The sequence below is a fragment of the Chionomys nivalis genome, chromosome 6 (assembly GCF_950005125.1).
Source record: "Chionomys nivalis chromosome 6, mChiNiv1.1, whole genome shotgun sequence".
Lineage (NCBI taxonomy): Eukaryota > Metazoa > Chordata > Mammalia > Rodentia > Cricetidae > Chionomys > Chionomys nivalis.
Window position 1 is genome coordinate 5,446,592 of NC_080091.1, and position 13,905 is coordinate 5,460,496.

Sequence of the window (13,905 nt, forward strand, 5' to 3'; positions counted from 1 at the left end):
GGTCTATCCAACATCTATCTCTTTATTATCTACCCATCCATCTAGACAGGGTTCCATTCTTCCTTTTAAAATTTTTATTTGTTTGTTTGCTTGTTTATTGTTTTTTTGAGACAAGACAGGGTTTCTCTGTATAGCCCTGGCTGTCCTGGAAGTCACTCTGTAGACCAGACTGGTCTTGAACTCAACAGAGATCCACAGGCCTCTGCCTCCAGAGTTCTAGGATTAAAGGCATGCGCTACCACCGCCCGACTTAATTTTATTCATTTCATGTGGATGGGTCTTTTCTGTATATATGTCTGTCTGCATACCAGGTGCATGCAGTGCCCAGGGTGGCCAGAAGAGGGCGTCAGATCCACTGGGACTGGAGTTGCAGGTGGTTGTGAGCCACTGTGTTGTGCTGGGAATTGAACCTGGGTCCTCTGCAAAAGCAATCAATGTTCTGATCACTAAGCCATCTCTCCAGCACCAGGGTCCCATTCTGTAGCCCAGGCTAGTCTGGAACTCCAGATCCTTCTGCCTCAGTCTCCCAAGTGCTGCTTCTGTGTCTCATTCCTTCATGTGGCTGTGGTCCCCCTCTGTCATCGGAAAACCCAAACAAAGCCATTTAGAACCCTTAGAATCTCTGAGAAGTTGTTTTGGAGAGAGTATGCGTCCGTGGGTGTGTGGCCGGTGACTCACCAGCACGCTCGCTTGGCTCAGTGGTGCTGCTGTCTTTGTCTCATACATCAGACCCTTCTGGAAATGAGCCCTGTTCTCTTTGTCCTTAGTCTTTCTAGCATGAGGTTGCCTCCCCCCCCTCCAAACTTCCTGCAATTCCTGTCCACTTCACCAGTCTGGGATGGCTGACTGGGGGCGGGGGGGGGGGGTCGTGGCTGATGTCACAGTGTGACATCCTGACAGGGGAGCCTCATTGCTTAAACAAAGCAGAGTGGGAGCCAGGAAATCGATCCTCCCTCCTCTTTGGCTGGACCCTGAGAACGCCATCCAGGTGAGTTCACAAGGCCACGGCCCCTCAGAGGCAACCACAGGCCACATTAAGTGGTTGAGAGAGTCAACAACATAAACTCTTCCAGCCTGCTCTCCCTTCCCACCTCGCTGTCCCGGGTTCACCCGTGAACCTCGGGTCACAAGGCTGAATGTGAGCAACAGCAGATAATTGTCTGCCTCGCGCTAGGCTTCCCTGGGAGCCAGCCCCAAAGACCTCCTCATTTGCACCTCTAGGCCTGCAACATGTCTTCTACCAGAGCAGAGAAACTTTGCAAATAAATTAAGCTGAGGACCCTGAGCAGGGGATCATCCTGTGTCATCCATCAGGTCCTCGGAGGGAGGCAGGTGGGTGAAAGACTGGAGACCATGCCCGGCTGCCTCTGGAGGAGGATGGTCCTACAAGCCAAGGGATGAAAGGATACAGGCGCTCTAGATGCTGTGATGGAGTAGAAGGGGGTATCCCCTGGAACTGCACTGCAGGCCTGAAGTGTAGGTAAGAGATGCCGTGGTGAACCTCTGACCCCTCAACTGCTTAGGAATAAAAGGGCATTCATTTATTTGTTTGTTTGTTTGTTTTTACGGTGCTGGGATGTAACCCAGGGCCTTTGTACGTATGATGTGAGTTTTCTTTCACAAAGCCATGTTCTGAGCCATTTACTGGGCAACTCTAAGCAGGTATACAGTGTGCCAGTCTCAGAATAAAACCGAAAGGCTGGGAGAAGCTCAGTGAGTGGGGCACTCACCCAGCGTGAGCAGAAAAGCAAGCCCTGGCTTCCACCTGCAGAGCTGCATGAAGCAGGCAAGGGCAACCACACCTGTCATCCAGGCTCAGAGCTCAGGGCTAGCCTTTGCTCTAAAATAAGTTCGGGGCCAGCCTGGGCTACATAAGACTCTTGTCTAACAATGAAACACTTCCATGTGCAGATCTGTGATCCGCCAGGGATGAAGCTCATCCCTGAAGGAAGGGGATGTGGATGGTTGGCCGCTGTCTCTCCCATCACCTGGCTATCCTGGCTGGGGAGAGAAACAGAGTCCAGAGTCAGGGTAGAGAAGACGGGGCTTTTATTCTGCAGCAATCACACTGCCGTGGCCCGCGTGCCACACGGACAGTGGCTGTGGCACAACAGAGTTTCTTAAAATCAGAAATGAAAACCAACCAATGTCACAATGCAGGTGGAAAGTGGGGTGGGAGCTGGGTCTGGAGTGGGGCGCAGGAAATGGGAAATGCTGTGTGATCTCCTGTCTGGCCGTTGTGTCCCAGACACTCAGAGAGGGTGCGTATGGCTTCTGTTCAGGACAAGGGACAGTTTGGCGGCTTCTGCTTGGGTTGGAAGTCCCTCCTCGGTCGCTCAAGCTAAAGCAGATCTCACTGTTTGTGTCATTACCTTTTTCTAGACCATGTCTATAGCCCTGGGTGACCTGGGACTTGCTCTGTAGACCAGGCTGGCCTTGAACTCACAGAGATCCCCCTGCCTCTGCCTCCTGAGTGCTAGGGTAAAGGCCTGCACCACCACAGCCCAGCTCCTGATGGTCCCTTGTGTCCAGGCTTCTCCAAGCTGAGGCAGGGCTCTGGTGGTTAAGACGGGACATGGAGACTATTGTGGGGCCCAAGGTCCACCTTTCCCCCCCAGGAAGCAAGAGGTCACTTTGCCCTTGGCCTGCAGTGGGAGGTTTATTCGGGAATAGATGGTAATTTGAGCTTCTCTTCCCAGAGTGGAGGAAGGAAAACTCGCTGTGACCACACATGGACTGGCCATGGCATCTGCTGCTAGCAGCCTCGCCCGAGGGAGGCTGGGGTGCGGGGATAGTGGAAGAGTGAGTTGAATTTCCCCTCTTTGAGACATGGTCTCATGTAGCCCAGGCTAGCCTCGAGTTCATTATATAGCAAAGAATGAGTGAGCGGCTCCTCCTGCCTCTGCCTCTGCAGCGTGCCCATGCCTGGCTTCAGCAAGCGGGGGACGGAAGCCCGAGCGAGGTTCTGGCACACCAGGAGAGTGTTCCCGCTTTTCTCTCTCCTTGCCAGCGAGGCTGGGTACATACACCCCGGGGCTCTGGTTCACACCCTAATGTAAGGTGGCTATAGTTTTGGGGAGACACAGTGGCTTTTCTGATCCCAACACGGGTTTAGGGAGTCAGGGTCTTCCCAAAGCTCCTATCTTCCTTGACCAGTAATGAGGAGTCGATGCAAAGGAGGGGACTGACCTTCAGTCTGTGTCCTCTGGGAGCCAGCCCAGGGAGGGGGGACGAGGTCCCCTTTTAGCACCCGCAATGTCTCCCCTTTCCCTCACCCCACCAGAATGAGTTGGGTGCTGTGCCACCTTACCTGGAGGTAGGTTGTGCCCAGAGGGGCTGGAAGGTGAGGTGGGTTGAGTAAGACTCATTTATTTTCCCCGGGGCAACTAGGGCAACTGTCCAGGGACCAGCCTGGTTCAGGTTCTTAGAAGCTGATTTTCACCAGGGCCACAGGACAGAACTGGACTGGCTTCATTTCTGCTGTCTGCGCCTGCACTGGTCTTCCCACGAGGGCCTGAGACCGCGGGACACTCCTGAATCCCTGGCCATCCTGATGCTGACGATGCCTGCAAGGGTTGGCACGGCCAAGCCTTTCCTCCTGCAACCTGCCGCTGTCACTGCTACCTACATAGGCCGGGTCTCTATGAATCCAACTCTATGCCAGGCAAGGAGCAGAGGCCAGTCATACATGTACTCTGGAGGCAGAGGCAGGAAGATCTCCAGTTCCGGGCCGGCCTGGATGACAGACTATTCTCACAAAATAAAAAGTGGAGATCTTGCCTAAAATCCCCTAGTGAGGGGGCTGGGAGCGTGGTCTGGGGCTTAGTCAAGACGGAGCCCCGCCTAGAATCCCCAGTGATTCGCTAGGGGCGTGGTCAGGGTAGAGCCCCGCCTAGAATTCCCCAGTGAGGGACTGGGGGCGTGGTCAGGGTGGAGTCCCGCCTAGGATCTTTCGGTGAGGGTGGAATGCAGAGCTGGTCGGCAGTCCTCACACTGAGGGTCTCCTGTTCCAGCCAGTTGGAAAGTGATTTGATCCAAGGAGGGGGAAGGGGGATCCGGAGTCACAGTCACCACCCCCATGTGGGATACAGGACCCCATCTCTGTGACTCTTTCTCAATCACTTCAAAAGAATTCTGCCCTCACACGGCCTTGGGAACGGGAAAATGGGGAAGGAGCTGCCAGTGACCACATGGGTCTCAGGCTTAGGAGAAAACAAACCACCCACTCAGTCATACCAGCAATGGCTCGCTCTGTGTGGGGGCCTAGAAGTCTGTTCCTAAAAGGGGCTGGGTCCCCAGAGAAAGGACATCACCGCGGATATGACAGGACCACACTCAGGAGGGACACCGGGCAGCACAGGGTGCCTTGTGGATGCTGGCTATATTCCTCTAGTTCTGAGGCAAGGTCCCTCACTGGAGTTCAGTGCCCTAGGGATCCTTCCTTCTGTCCCCCAGGGCTGGGGCGCAGGCATGACCCCTGCACTTGGGCTTTGTGTGTGGGATCAGAACTCAGGTCCTCGTGCTGGTAAGACATGCATCTCACCCGTTGAGCCATATCCCCAGCGCCAGCTAAGGGGAGTTTTATAACACAGTCCCATCACTCAGGTTCCCAGCGGTGCTTGACAGGAGGGGTGGGGGCGGCTAACATCTGGGCGGGCAGAGGCCCACGGTGGGGTAGCAAAGCCCACCTTATTCAGGAGGATATGCTTAGTTGGTTTCTGTTTCTTCAGAAATCAAAGTGTGAGAAACTCAGATATTTTTCTCACAGTAAAAACTGGACAATATGTGGGAGGGCAGGAAGGGCACAGAGAGAGAGAGCAAGAGAGAGAGAGAGTGCTAGAGAATTATGCAGGGCTTTTTGTCTTTGAACGGGTTTTCAGAGGCTGGCACACCGACCAGCAAGGGGTCGCTCCTGGCATGCTGCTCGCAGTAATTCATCAGTTCTGACGAGGCTTTGGAGACCTGTGTGGCACAGGAGAAAAGGGAGGTCAGACAGGAGAGCCGCCCTCCGCAGCCACTGCACTGACTGACATGGGCTGCATCAAGGAGGACTCGAGGACATTGTGCTTGGTGATAGAATCAGACTCAGAAGGCCACGTAGTGAGGACTCCTGTGGCTACATGGTGGCTAGGGGATGGAGATGGGGAAAGCGATGCCTCCTGAAACAGGCTTTGAGTAGGCTTATGGTCTTGAAAGTAGACAATGGGGATGTGTAAGAAACACTGTGCACACACAAGATACCACTCACAGGCTGGGCAGTGGTGGCGCACGCCTTTAATACCAACATTTGGGAGGCAGAGGCAGGTGGTTCTTTGTGAGTTCGAGGCCAACCTGGTCTACAGAGAGTTCCAGGACAGATTCCAAAGCTACACCGAGAAACCCTGTCTCGAAAAAAAACAAAAATAAAATAAAATAAAAAGATACTACTAAAAGGGACTGAGGGCATGGTCAGGGTGGACCTCCTGCCTAGAATCCGCCCAGTGAGGGGCTGGGGGCGTGGTCAGGGTGGAGCCCCGCCTAGAATCCCCCCCGTGAGGGGCTGGGGGCGTGGCTTAGAGGTCCAATGTTCCAGTTCCTGTGAACCTCTGGGTTCCATCCCCCACATGCAAAAGAAGCAAAGAGAGGAACGGGACTTTGAACGCTCTTCAGCACAAGTTGCTAGCATTTAAGTAAGCAGTGCCTGGATTCCTACCGCATTAGATCCACTCCCACCCCACTCAAGATAGATGCCTACGAAAAGCCTTGCCTGTCATCTGACCAGGTCAGTCTGATGCCTCACACCCCAACTGGCCCCTGGGGTCCCTCTGTCACAGCTTTCCGGTGTCTCACTGACCCCTCAGCTGCAGCCCAGGCATCAGCTCACCTGTGACATCCTCCTCAGAAAATTGGCTGCCGCCGGGCGATGGTGGCGCACACCTTTAATCCCAGCACTCGGGAGGCAGAGGCAGGCGGATCTCTGTGAGTTCGAGACCAGCCTGGTCTACAGAGTTAGTTCCAGGACAGGCTCCAAAAAAGCCACAGAGAAACCCTGTCTCGAAAAAAAAAAAAAAAAAAAAGAAAAAGAAAATTGGCTGCTGTCACTCGCTGGTCACGCCCCCTGCGCTCTGGCCACGCCCCCTGCTCTCTGGCCGCGCCCGGCATGAGGGGCTACCTGTAGCTAAGGATGACCACAGTCGTGCACCACCGTTGTCTGCTGCACCCTGCCAACTCAGCTAAACACCCTATGCTAAGTCACCCACAGGTCTTTTGTTACAGAGATGGGGTCTCACTTTGTTGCCCGGGTTGGTCTGGAGCTCCTCTGAATCTGGAGTGACAAGCGTTCACTACCACAGCCATCTTCCAGGCCACTTAGTTGAAACCCCTAGTTACCTTCGTGTGTTGGAGACACTGGGAACCTGGCTCGGCCAAGCTGCCGGGCCCTGGGGACAGGGACAATCGCCTCTCAGAGCCTGTGGGCTGCTGCCCTTGAACATTCGGACGTAGACTCCTACTTGGAAATTCATCCTCTATGACCCCATGAATAGCCTGAGAGACCTCGAAATAGCTGGTTTGGGAGCAGGGCACTCAGGTCCCCTTCCAGAGTCCTCCCAGGCCTCTATGGTTCCGATGGTGACTTCGCAAGAGGTGCAGAAGCCCAGAGTGCCTGTGAGGGTGACCAGGCTAATAACACCCCATGCCACCCGCAGACTAGACTGGCTGCTGGTGGGGGGGCTCCTCCCGACTTCAAAAAGGCCCTGATGAATCACAGAGCGCCCTCCGCTCGGGCTGGGGGTTGGCACCAGCTCAGACACAAAACTGCTTCAACAAGGACCTTGTTCTGTGCCCCGCCCCAAGGAATGCTTTGACTGCCCAGGTCTGCCAGAGACCTTCAGCTGGGGCCCACGGGCCTCCTCTGAGGTGTCCTCAGCCCAGCCTGGCCGGAGAGCTGGGGGTCACGTGGTATCAAGCCCATTTGTGACCACATATCTCCAGAAACGAGCTCAGATCATCCCCGACTGAAAGCCCCTGGGGCCCAGTGAATGAAGATCTGAATGAATCTGTATGGGACCATGTTGATTAGTCAAATACTAAGGTTTGGTGGTGCTGGGCATGGGGCATCAGGCGACCTCTTGATAGGAAAGCCTGAAGTCCTCAGACCACGCCCCAGCCCCTCACTGGGGATTCTGGGGGGGGGGGCGCTCCACCCTGACCACGCCCCAGCCCCTCACTGGGGGATTATAGGCAGGGCTCCACCCTGACCACGCTTCAGCTCTTTTAAAGTACACAAACCAGACTTATTGCAAGAAATGAAAATCTGACATGGGCAGTGGTGGCACATGCCTTTAATCCCAGCACTTGGGAGGCAGAGGCAGGCGGATCTCTGTGAGTTCGAGACCAGCCTGGTATACAAGAGCTAGTTCCAGGACAGGCTCCAAAGCTACAGGGAAACCCTGTCTCTAAAAAAACCAAAAAAAAAAAAAACTAAAAAAAAAAAGATGAAAATCTGGGGCTTGGAGAGATGGCTCAGAGGTTAAGAGCACTGACTGCTCTTCCGGAGGTCCTGAGAGGAATTCCCAGTAACCACATGGTGGTATGGTGGTTCACAGACATCTATTATGAGGAGATCTGGTGCCCAGAACACTGTATACATAATAAATAAATCTTAAAAAAAAAAAAAAAAAAGACCGGGCGGTGGTGGCGCACACCTTTAATCCCAGAACTCGGGAGGCAGAGGCAGGCGGATCTCAGAACGAGTTCCTGAACAACGAGGGCTACACAGAGAAACCCTGTCTCGAAAAATCAAAACTAAAACAAAGCAAAACAAAAAGCAAGAAATGAAAACCATGAATCAGTTGTCTGTGGTTCCTGCTCTCCTCATGGTCACCAAAGAGAAAGACAGCACTGCGCGGAGAAGAGGGCCACGGGTAAGAAAATGCGCCAGGAATCCGAGCCACAGCCAATGCAGCACTTGGCGTTTCTCAGCCACACGCAACGGCTGTCTCCTCCTGCTGAGCACTTCAGAGAGCCCTGTGAGTGTCCCAAGGTCACACAGCCAGAACCCACGCGGAGGAGCCACCCCGGGTTTCCCTCCGCCCCGGCCCGCTCACCTTGATGCGCTCGATCCCGGCTTCAATGCGCAGCTGCTCCACCAGCTTCCGGGCCTGGGCAACGTTGTTAGTCCCTGACATCATCAGCCATCAGCCTGGACCCCACCGTCCAGAGAGCTGAAAGCAAAGACGGGTGGGTGTGAACCTGCTGATCAGACCTGTGGGACTTGACGCCGCGGCTCCGCCAACTCCTCAGAGGACAGTCCATCCCTGCGGGTGGTGTGGTAGAGGCCAGCAGTCACTGGCCCACGCCACACATGGTAGGGGATAGAATCCGGGTCTGGTGACTCCAGCCTCTCACATAGTCGTTCATTCACTTGAACGGGTCCTGAGACTTGTGACCGGCATGGCCCAGGCTGGGGCTGATGATAATTCAGCTGAAGACTGTCCCGAGCTGGCCTCGAGCTCACAGAGACTCGCCTTCCTCTGCCTCCCGAGTGCTGGGATTAAAGGTGTGCGCCACCACTGCCTGGTTAAGGCCCCTAACATTCTATTGTTTAAAAATATCTGTGTATGCACACCTGTTTGTATGTGTGAGTTCTTTTGCTCGTGTTAGAGTATCCACACTGAGGAAGGAGACAGCGTGTGGTTTCTCTGGGATTGAACACAGGTTGTCAGTCTTGGCTGCAATCACCTTTCCCAGCTGAGCCCTGTTGTCAGACCTTGCCGATAGTTTTATCAAATGTCACATTAGGCAATGCTCAATGGAATTGATTTATGGGTTTTTTGTTACAGCTAGACATAAACAGACAGTGATTTTTGTTTGTTTTGTTCTGAGATAGTCTCCATATATGCTGGCCTGAACTCTTTTTTTTTTTTTTTTAAATATTTATTTATTTATTATTTATACAGTATTCTGTCTGATTGTATGCCTGAAGGCCAGAAGAGGGCACCAGACCTCATTACAGATGGTTGTGAGCCACCATGTGGTTGCTGGGAATTGAACTCAGGACCTTTGGAAGAGCAGGCAGTGCTCTTAACCGCTGAGCCATCTCTCCAGCCCGCTGGCCTGAACTCTTGGCCATTCTCCTGCCTCAGTTTCTTACGGTCTGGGTTGACAGGCTACCACATCCAGTTTAACAATGTTTTTAATCTGATTTCAATTAATCATCATCATCGCCGTCATCATCATCATCCCTGGCCCTGCCCGGGGTGTGGGCAGATATCCAGCACCACTCCTGTGGCTGCAGAGAAATCCTTCCTCAGGACTTTCAAGGCAGGACATGGAAACTGCACGGACTCCAACCTGAGATTTCTCATGATCTAAATATAGTTGAGTACAGAGCAAGTTGAGTACAGCAAGGCCTAGCTGTGTGTTTTCTCGGGAAGCTGGGGAGCAGAGGGCTGGGAAGTAGAAGTTGGGGACGGTCCGGCTCAGCACATGTGTGTGCACATACATGTAAGAATGTGTCTGAGTGAGGGTGTGTGTGGAGATCAGTGTGCCCAGTCTTCAGGTGTGTGCTGTGTGTGCACGGGGATCTCTGGAGGCTGGCGCACGGACAGCATGGGCTTGTGTGCTTGCTTGGCTTTGTGCATGCTAAGTCGGGGCTCCACTCAGGAGCCCCACCCCCAGCCCCTCTCTGGGGGATTCTCGGCTGATACTGCTCACACACGCGCGCGCACACACACACACACCTCTGTGTATCTCGGTATGTGCATGACTGCGTTTACCCGCAAACACATCTGGACACATCTGTGATCTCGGTGTGTGCATGACTGCATTTACTCGCAAACACATCTGGACACGTTTTGTGCTCCATGCTTCTCCTGGTACACAGCTGCCCGCTGCACCTCTGCAGGCTGTCCCCTGTTGTCCTGGCAGAAGTATGTGTCACCAGTCCGTCCCTGACTCACTGCCCAGTCATGCTCCCCCCACACACGAGGAGTAAGTCAACAACAGCCAAACATGCAGGCTGCTGAGTCAGCCGGGCTCGTTCCTTACAGGCAGCTGGCCACAAGGCTCGGCACGTGGCAGCCCGGGGGGTGGACAGGAGCCCGCAGAGCTCCTGGCTGTGGCCTTGGTGACTGCAACACCGGGCTCCTGGCGGCCCTCGAGAACTCGAGACATCACATGGGGTGACTTGGGGTGATGGCCTTTCAGAACAGCCCTGGGAGAGCTGCTAGAACAAGGACTCAAAGGTCGGGAAGGCAGGGTTAGGTTTTAGCTGTCCTCGTGGGTGAAATATAATTACACCTTCGGTGTGCTGGGGCATGGCAGCCAGGCTCGGAGGAGACAGAGGCTCGTGGAAACTATTCACGATGCTCAGCCTCCGCCGGCTCCATGTCAGGAGCTCCCCCCATGACAGCCACATATGTCCCTGGTGTTACCTGGAACCCAAGGGCCTAGTTACTCCCTTTTTGGGTCCATGGACTACAAGAGACCCTGTGTCCCTGGTCACCGACCCTGCTGAGGCCCTTGGAGGTGGCCTACGTGGTGCTAAGAGGGAAGGAGGAGAAGAGGTCCCAGAAGTTGGGGTCTCTTGGGGAGCCTCTTCCTAGGGGTGCACAGAGATATCAGCCAGATGCATGGGCTCCAGGGATGGTTCTGTGTGGCTGTCACATCCCTGGCCTCATATAACCCATCCGACCCCAGCCCCCAGTCCCCCTGTTCAACTGAGATTCCAAAGGCGCGAGACTAACAGACAGCTGGGCAAGACAGGGGTAAATTCCTCAACCTTAGAAAAGTGTGGCCATGGGAGGCAGAGGGGGAGACATGAGTCCCTCGGCCCGCACTGACAGACACACAGGAACTCAAAGAAGAGGCCCAGGTGTGGAGATGCACACCTTTCACCCCAACACTAGATCCAGAGGCCAACCTGGTCTACATGGCTAGTTCCAGGACAGTCACAGGTGCATAGTGAGACCCTGCTGCAAAACCCACACATACATACATCATAGATACGTACATACATGCACACATACACATATACATACATCATACATACACATATACATACATCATACATACATACATACATACATGCATGCATGCATGCATGCATGCATACATAGTCTGGGCAGCAGTGGCATACTCAGGCAACAGAGGCTGGCAGATCTCTGTGAGTTCGAGGCCAGCCTGGTCTACAGAGCAAGATCCAGGACAGCCAGGGCTACACAGAGAAACCCTGTCTCGAAAATAAACAAACAACAAACAAGTGTGTAAATGAGCATGGTGGAGGTGGCGCTTGTGACCAAAGAGACACAGTGCAACCCTGAGGAAGCCAGGGAGGCTGGCGGGAGCTGGTTGCACAGAAAGGCCTGAGGGGAGGCATGCAGGCACGCGTCTCCACCCCAGCACTCAGGAGGTAGAGGCAAAGGATCAGGAATTTAAGGTTATCCTGGACTACGTAGTGAGTACAAGGTCAGCCTTGGCTACCTAAAACCCCAGCCAACCAAACGATCACTGCCTAAAGTCAATAAAAACATTAAGGAAAAAGGAGCGGCCATGACAGCAAACCCCTCCCTAGCCAGGGTTTCTCTGTGTAGCCCTGGCTCTCCTGGAACTCGCCCTGTAGACCAGGCTGGCCTCGAACTCAGAGATCCGCCTGCCTCCGCCTCTTGAGTGCATGGGTTAAAGGCGTGCACCCCCACCTTGCTACAGTGAGCCTTCTTAAGGATTCCATTTAATGACATGACTTCTGTTAAGGGTCCTCCACACACAGAAGCTCTAAAAGTGCACACGGCCATGTAACCACCACCAGGACACGGGCCGTTCCTGTCACCGACTTCCTCACTGTGTATGGTACTGGGGTCGAAAGTCGTAGGACGGGAATCTCACGCTGTAAATGGCCTGGCCTTTCTCCCGCGTGTCATCAGCCCGATTCACCTACTTGGGCCTTCGTTCTTTCTCATGGGTGAGTAACACTCCACCAAAGACAGAGGCACGGGGTAGAGATGACTCGTGGGTAAGGGTGCTGGCGCCAAGCCCTCGGACCCACAGGGCAGACGGGAGGGCAGATTTCCTGAAGCTGCCTGGGCTCCCCACGCAGGCTGCTGTGCACGCATGCGCACATGCGCACTTCATCTCCAGCTCCCGTTTTGTGTTTGTTTTGGGAACAGGCCTCACCAGGCTGTCACTACCCCCAACCGGGCGGGGATGCCCCAATACCCCTGCCTCAGCTCTGTAGTTAGGACAACAGCATGTGCTTGCTGCGATATTTTGCTTTCAGTTACAGACTCACAGGCATTCTCAGAGAGCACACGGCCTGGACAGAGCAAAACGGTGGAACCTGACCACGCTCTGATCTGCATTCCCCACTGGTGACAGGCTCACGGGCGGCCCAGGCAAGTGGCAGAGGGCCTCAGGGCCTCAGTGTGGTTGGGGAGGGTCAACAGGGCAGCCGGGGCATGGGTCCTGCTGGCACAGAGCGCCCTGACCTGGCTCCAGGGCCTTGCGCCCTGGTGACACCGCATTTGTCCCCTGGAGCGAGGTGTCTCCCTTATCAGGAGAACCCTGTGACCCCAGCAGGTCTGTAGGTAAAATGAAAACACGCGAACTCTGGTGACTCCACAGCTCCCAGAACTTCAGGATCAATGCTGCCGATACCCAAGTTTAGTTTCATCAACACTAAGGGGACGGACCCTGCCAGCACAGTGCTTGTGGCTCAGCGGATAGGGGTGCTCGTCCAGCACACAGGGGGCCCTGGGTCCCATCAGAGCACCACAGAGACTGGCCATAGTGGAGCACACTTAGCAGGGGATCAAGAATTCAAGACTACCCTCAGCTAAACAGATAGTTTAAGGCTAGCCTGTGCTACATGAGACTTGGTCCCCACAGACATAAATAGTAAGAGAAAGAATATGATGACCTCGTCCCTCTCTGAACACCAAGGGGAGCCAGGAGATCTGTGGAGGGGGAGGGTTCCAGGGACGCTGAGCAGCTGTGGCCATTGCGTCCAGATCCAGGTCAAGAGTCAAACACACACACAGCATGGGCAGAGGCGGCCAGGACCAGGGCGACCTGCGAATGTGGCAAGGCTGGTTTGCTGCACTCTGTTGAGAAACCATTACAGCCTAGGGCTCCTCCCCTCCTGTCCAGAGGCCATGGGGACACAGGTGTCACCTACACGCCTACACGCGCCCTCCAGGGGTACCTGGAAAATTCAGGGCCCAGGTGCAGCCCAGTGGGCAGGGGCCTGTAGCTGGGGGAGGGGAGTACCAGAGAGTGCTCAGAACTCAGGTGTCAAATGAGCTCACCTATATAACTGAAGCCACAGCAGTGCCTATACCTGTGGGGAGGTGGAGGCAGGAGGATTAGCAATCAGGGCCAGCCTGGGCTACATGTTCTTTCTGTGAACCTACTGACTGCATATGGATCAATACAATCTTCTTCCCCAGAAGCCCAGATGCATATCTTTGAGGCAGAGTCCCAAAGCGTGATGAGGTCACCGCCAGGGACCGGGTCCTGCCACAGCTCTGGGAAGACGGAGGTTCCCCCTCTTCCCTGTGCCCTGGATTCGAGTCTCACCTTGTCTACCCAGAGAAGAGTTGTTCTGAGATGGGGTGACAGGTCCCTGTTTGTCCTCCTGCACCTCTGAGACAGGAGCCCCACACCTGTGACCTCTTTCTGAGGAGGAAAATATCTGCAGACTGTCACCTTTCACAGCCACAGTCAGATAATGAGGTCACTGTTTGGGGACAGAGAATGGAAACACGTGCTAGACGGGGGGGAGGGGTAATATGATAAAAAGTTTCCGGCCAGGGTATGAGCATGGGGGCTCAGCCAGCATAGTGCTCCTGGCTTAGCTGGTGGAGAGCTCACCCAGCGTGCACAAAGCCCTGGTACATCTCCAGCATGGGACAAGGAGTTGCACGCCTG

General features: G+C 54.4%; 1 protein-coding gene and 1 long non-coding RNA gene across 3 annotated transcripts in view; one reads left to right on the forward strand and one right to left on the reverse strand.

The window, feature by feature from the left end:
- Positions 1-2,032: 2,032 nt before the first annotated feature.
- The window catches only part of LOC130876591 (guanine nucleotide-binding protein G(I)/G(S)/G(O) subunit gamma-7), a 59,155-nt gene continuing 47,282 nt past the window's right edge, over positions 2,033-13,905 (reverse strand). For both annotated transcript variants that reach the window (XM_057773206.1, XM_057773207.1), the window contains exons 3-4: positions 8,088-8,204; positions 2,033-4,962 (exon numbers count right to left, since the gene is read on the reverse strand). In XM_057773206.1, coding sequence (XP_057629189.1) covers positions 4,837-4,962; positions 8,088-8,171 — 210 coding nt within the window. In that variant the 5' untranslated portion in view covers positions 8,172-8,204 and the 3' untranslated portion in view covers positions 2,033-4,836. The remainder of the gene's footprint in view (positions 4,963-8,087; positions 8,205-13,905) is intronic.
- On the forward strand, positions 9,423-12,361 carry LOC130876592 (uncharacterized). Its single transcript, XR_009057288.1, has 3 exons — positions 9,423-9,486; positions 11,734-11,941; positions 12,257-12,361. It is a non-coding gene; the product is annotated as an uncharacterized LOC130876592 (long non-coding RNA).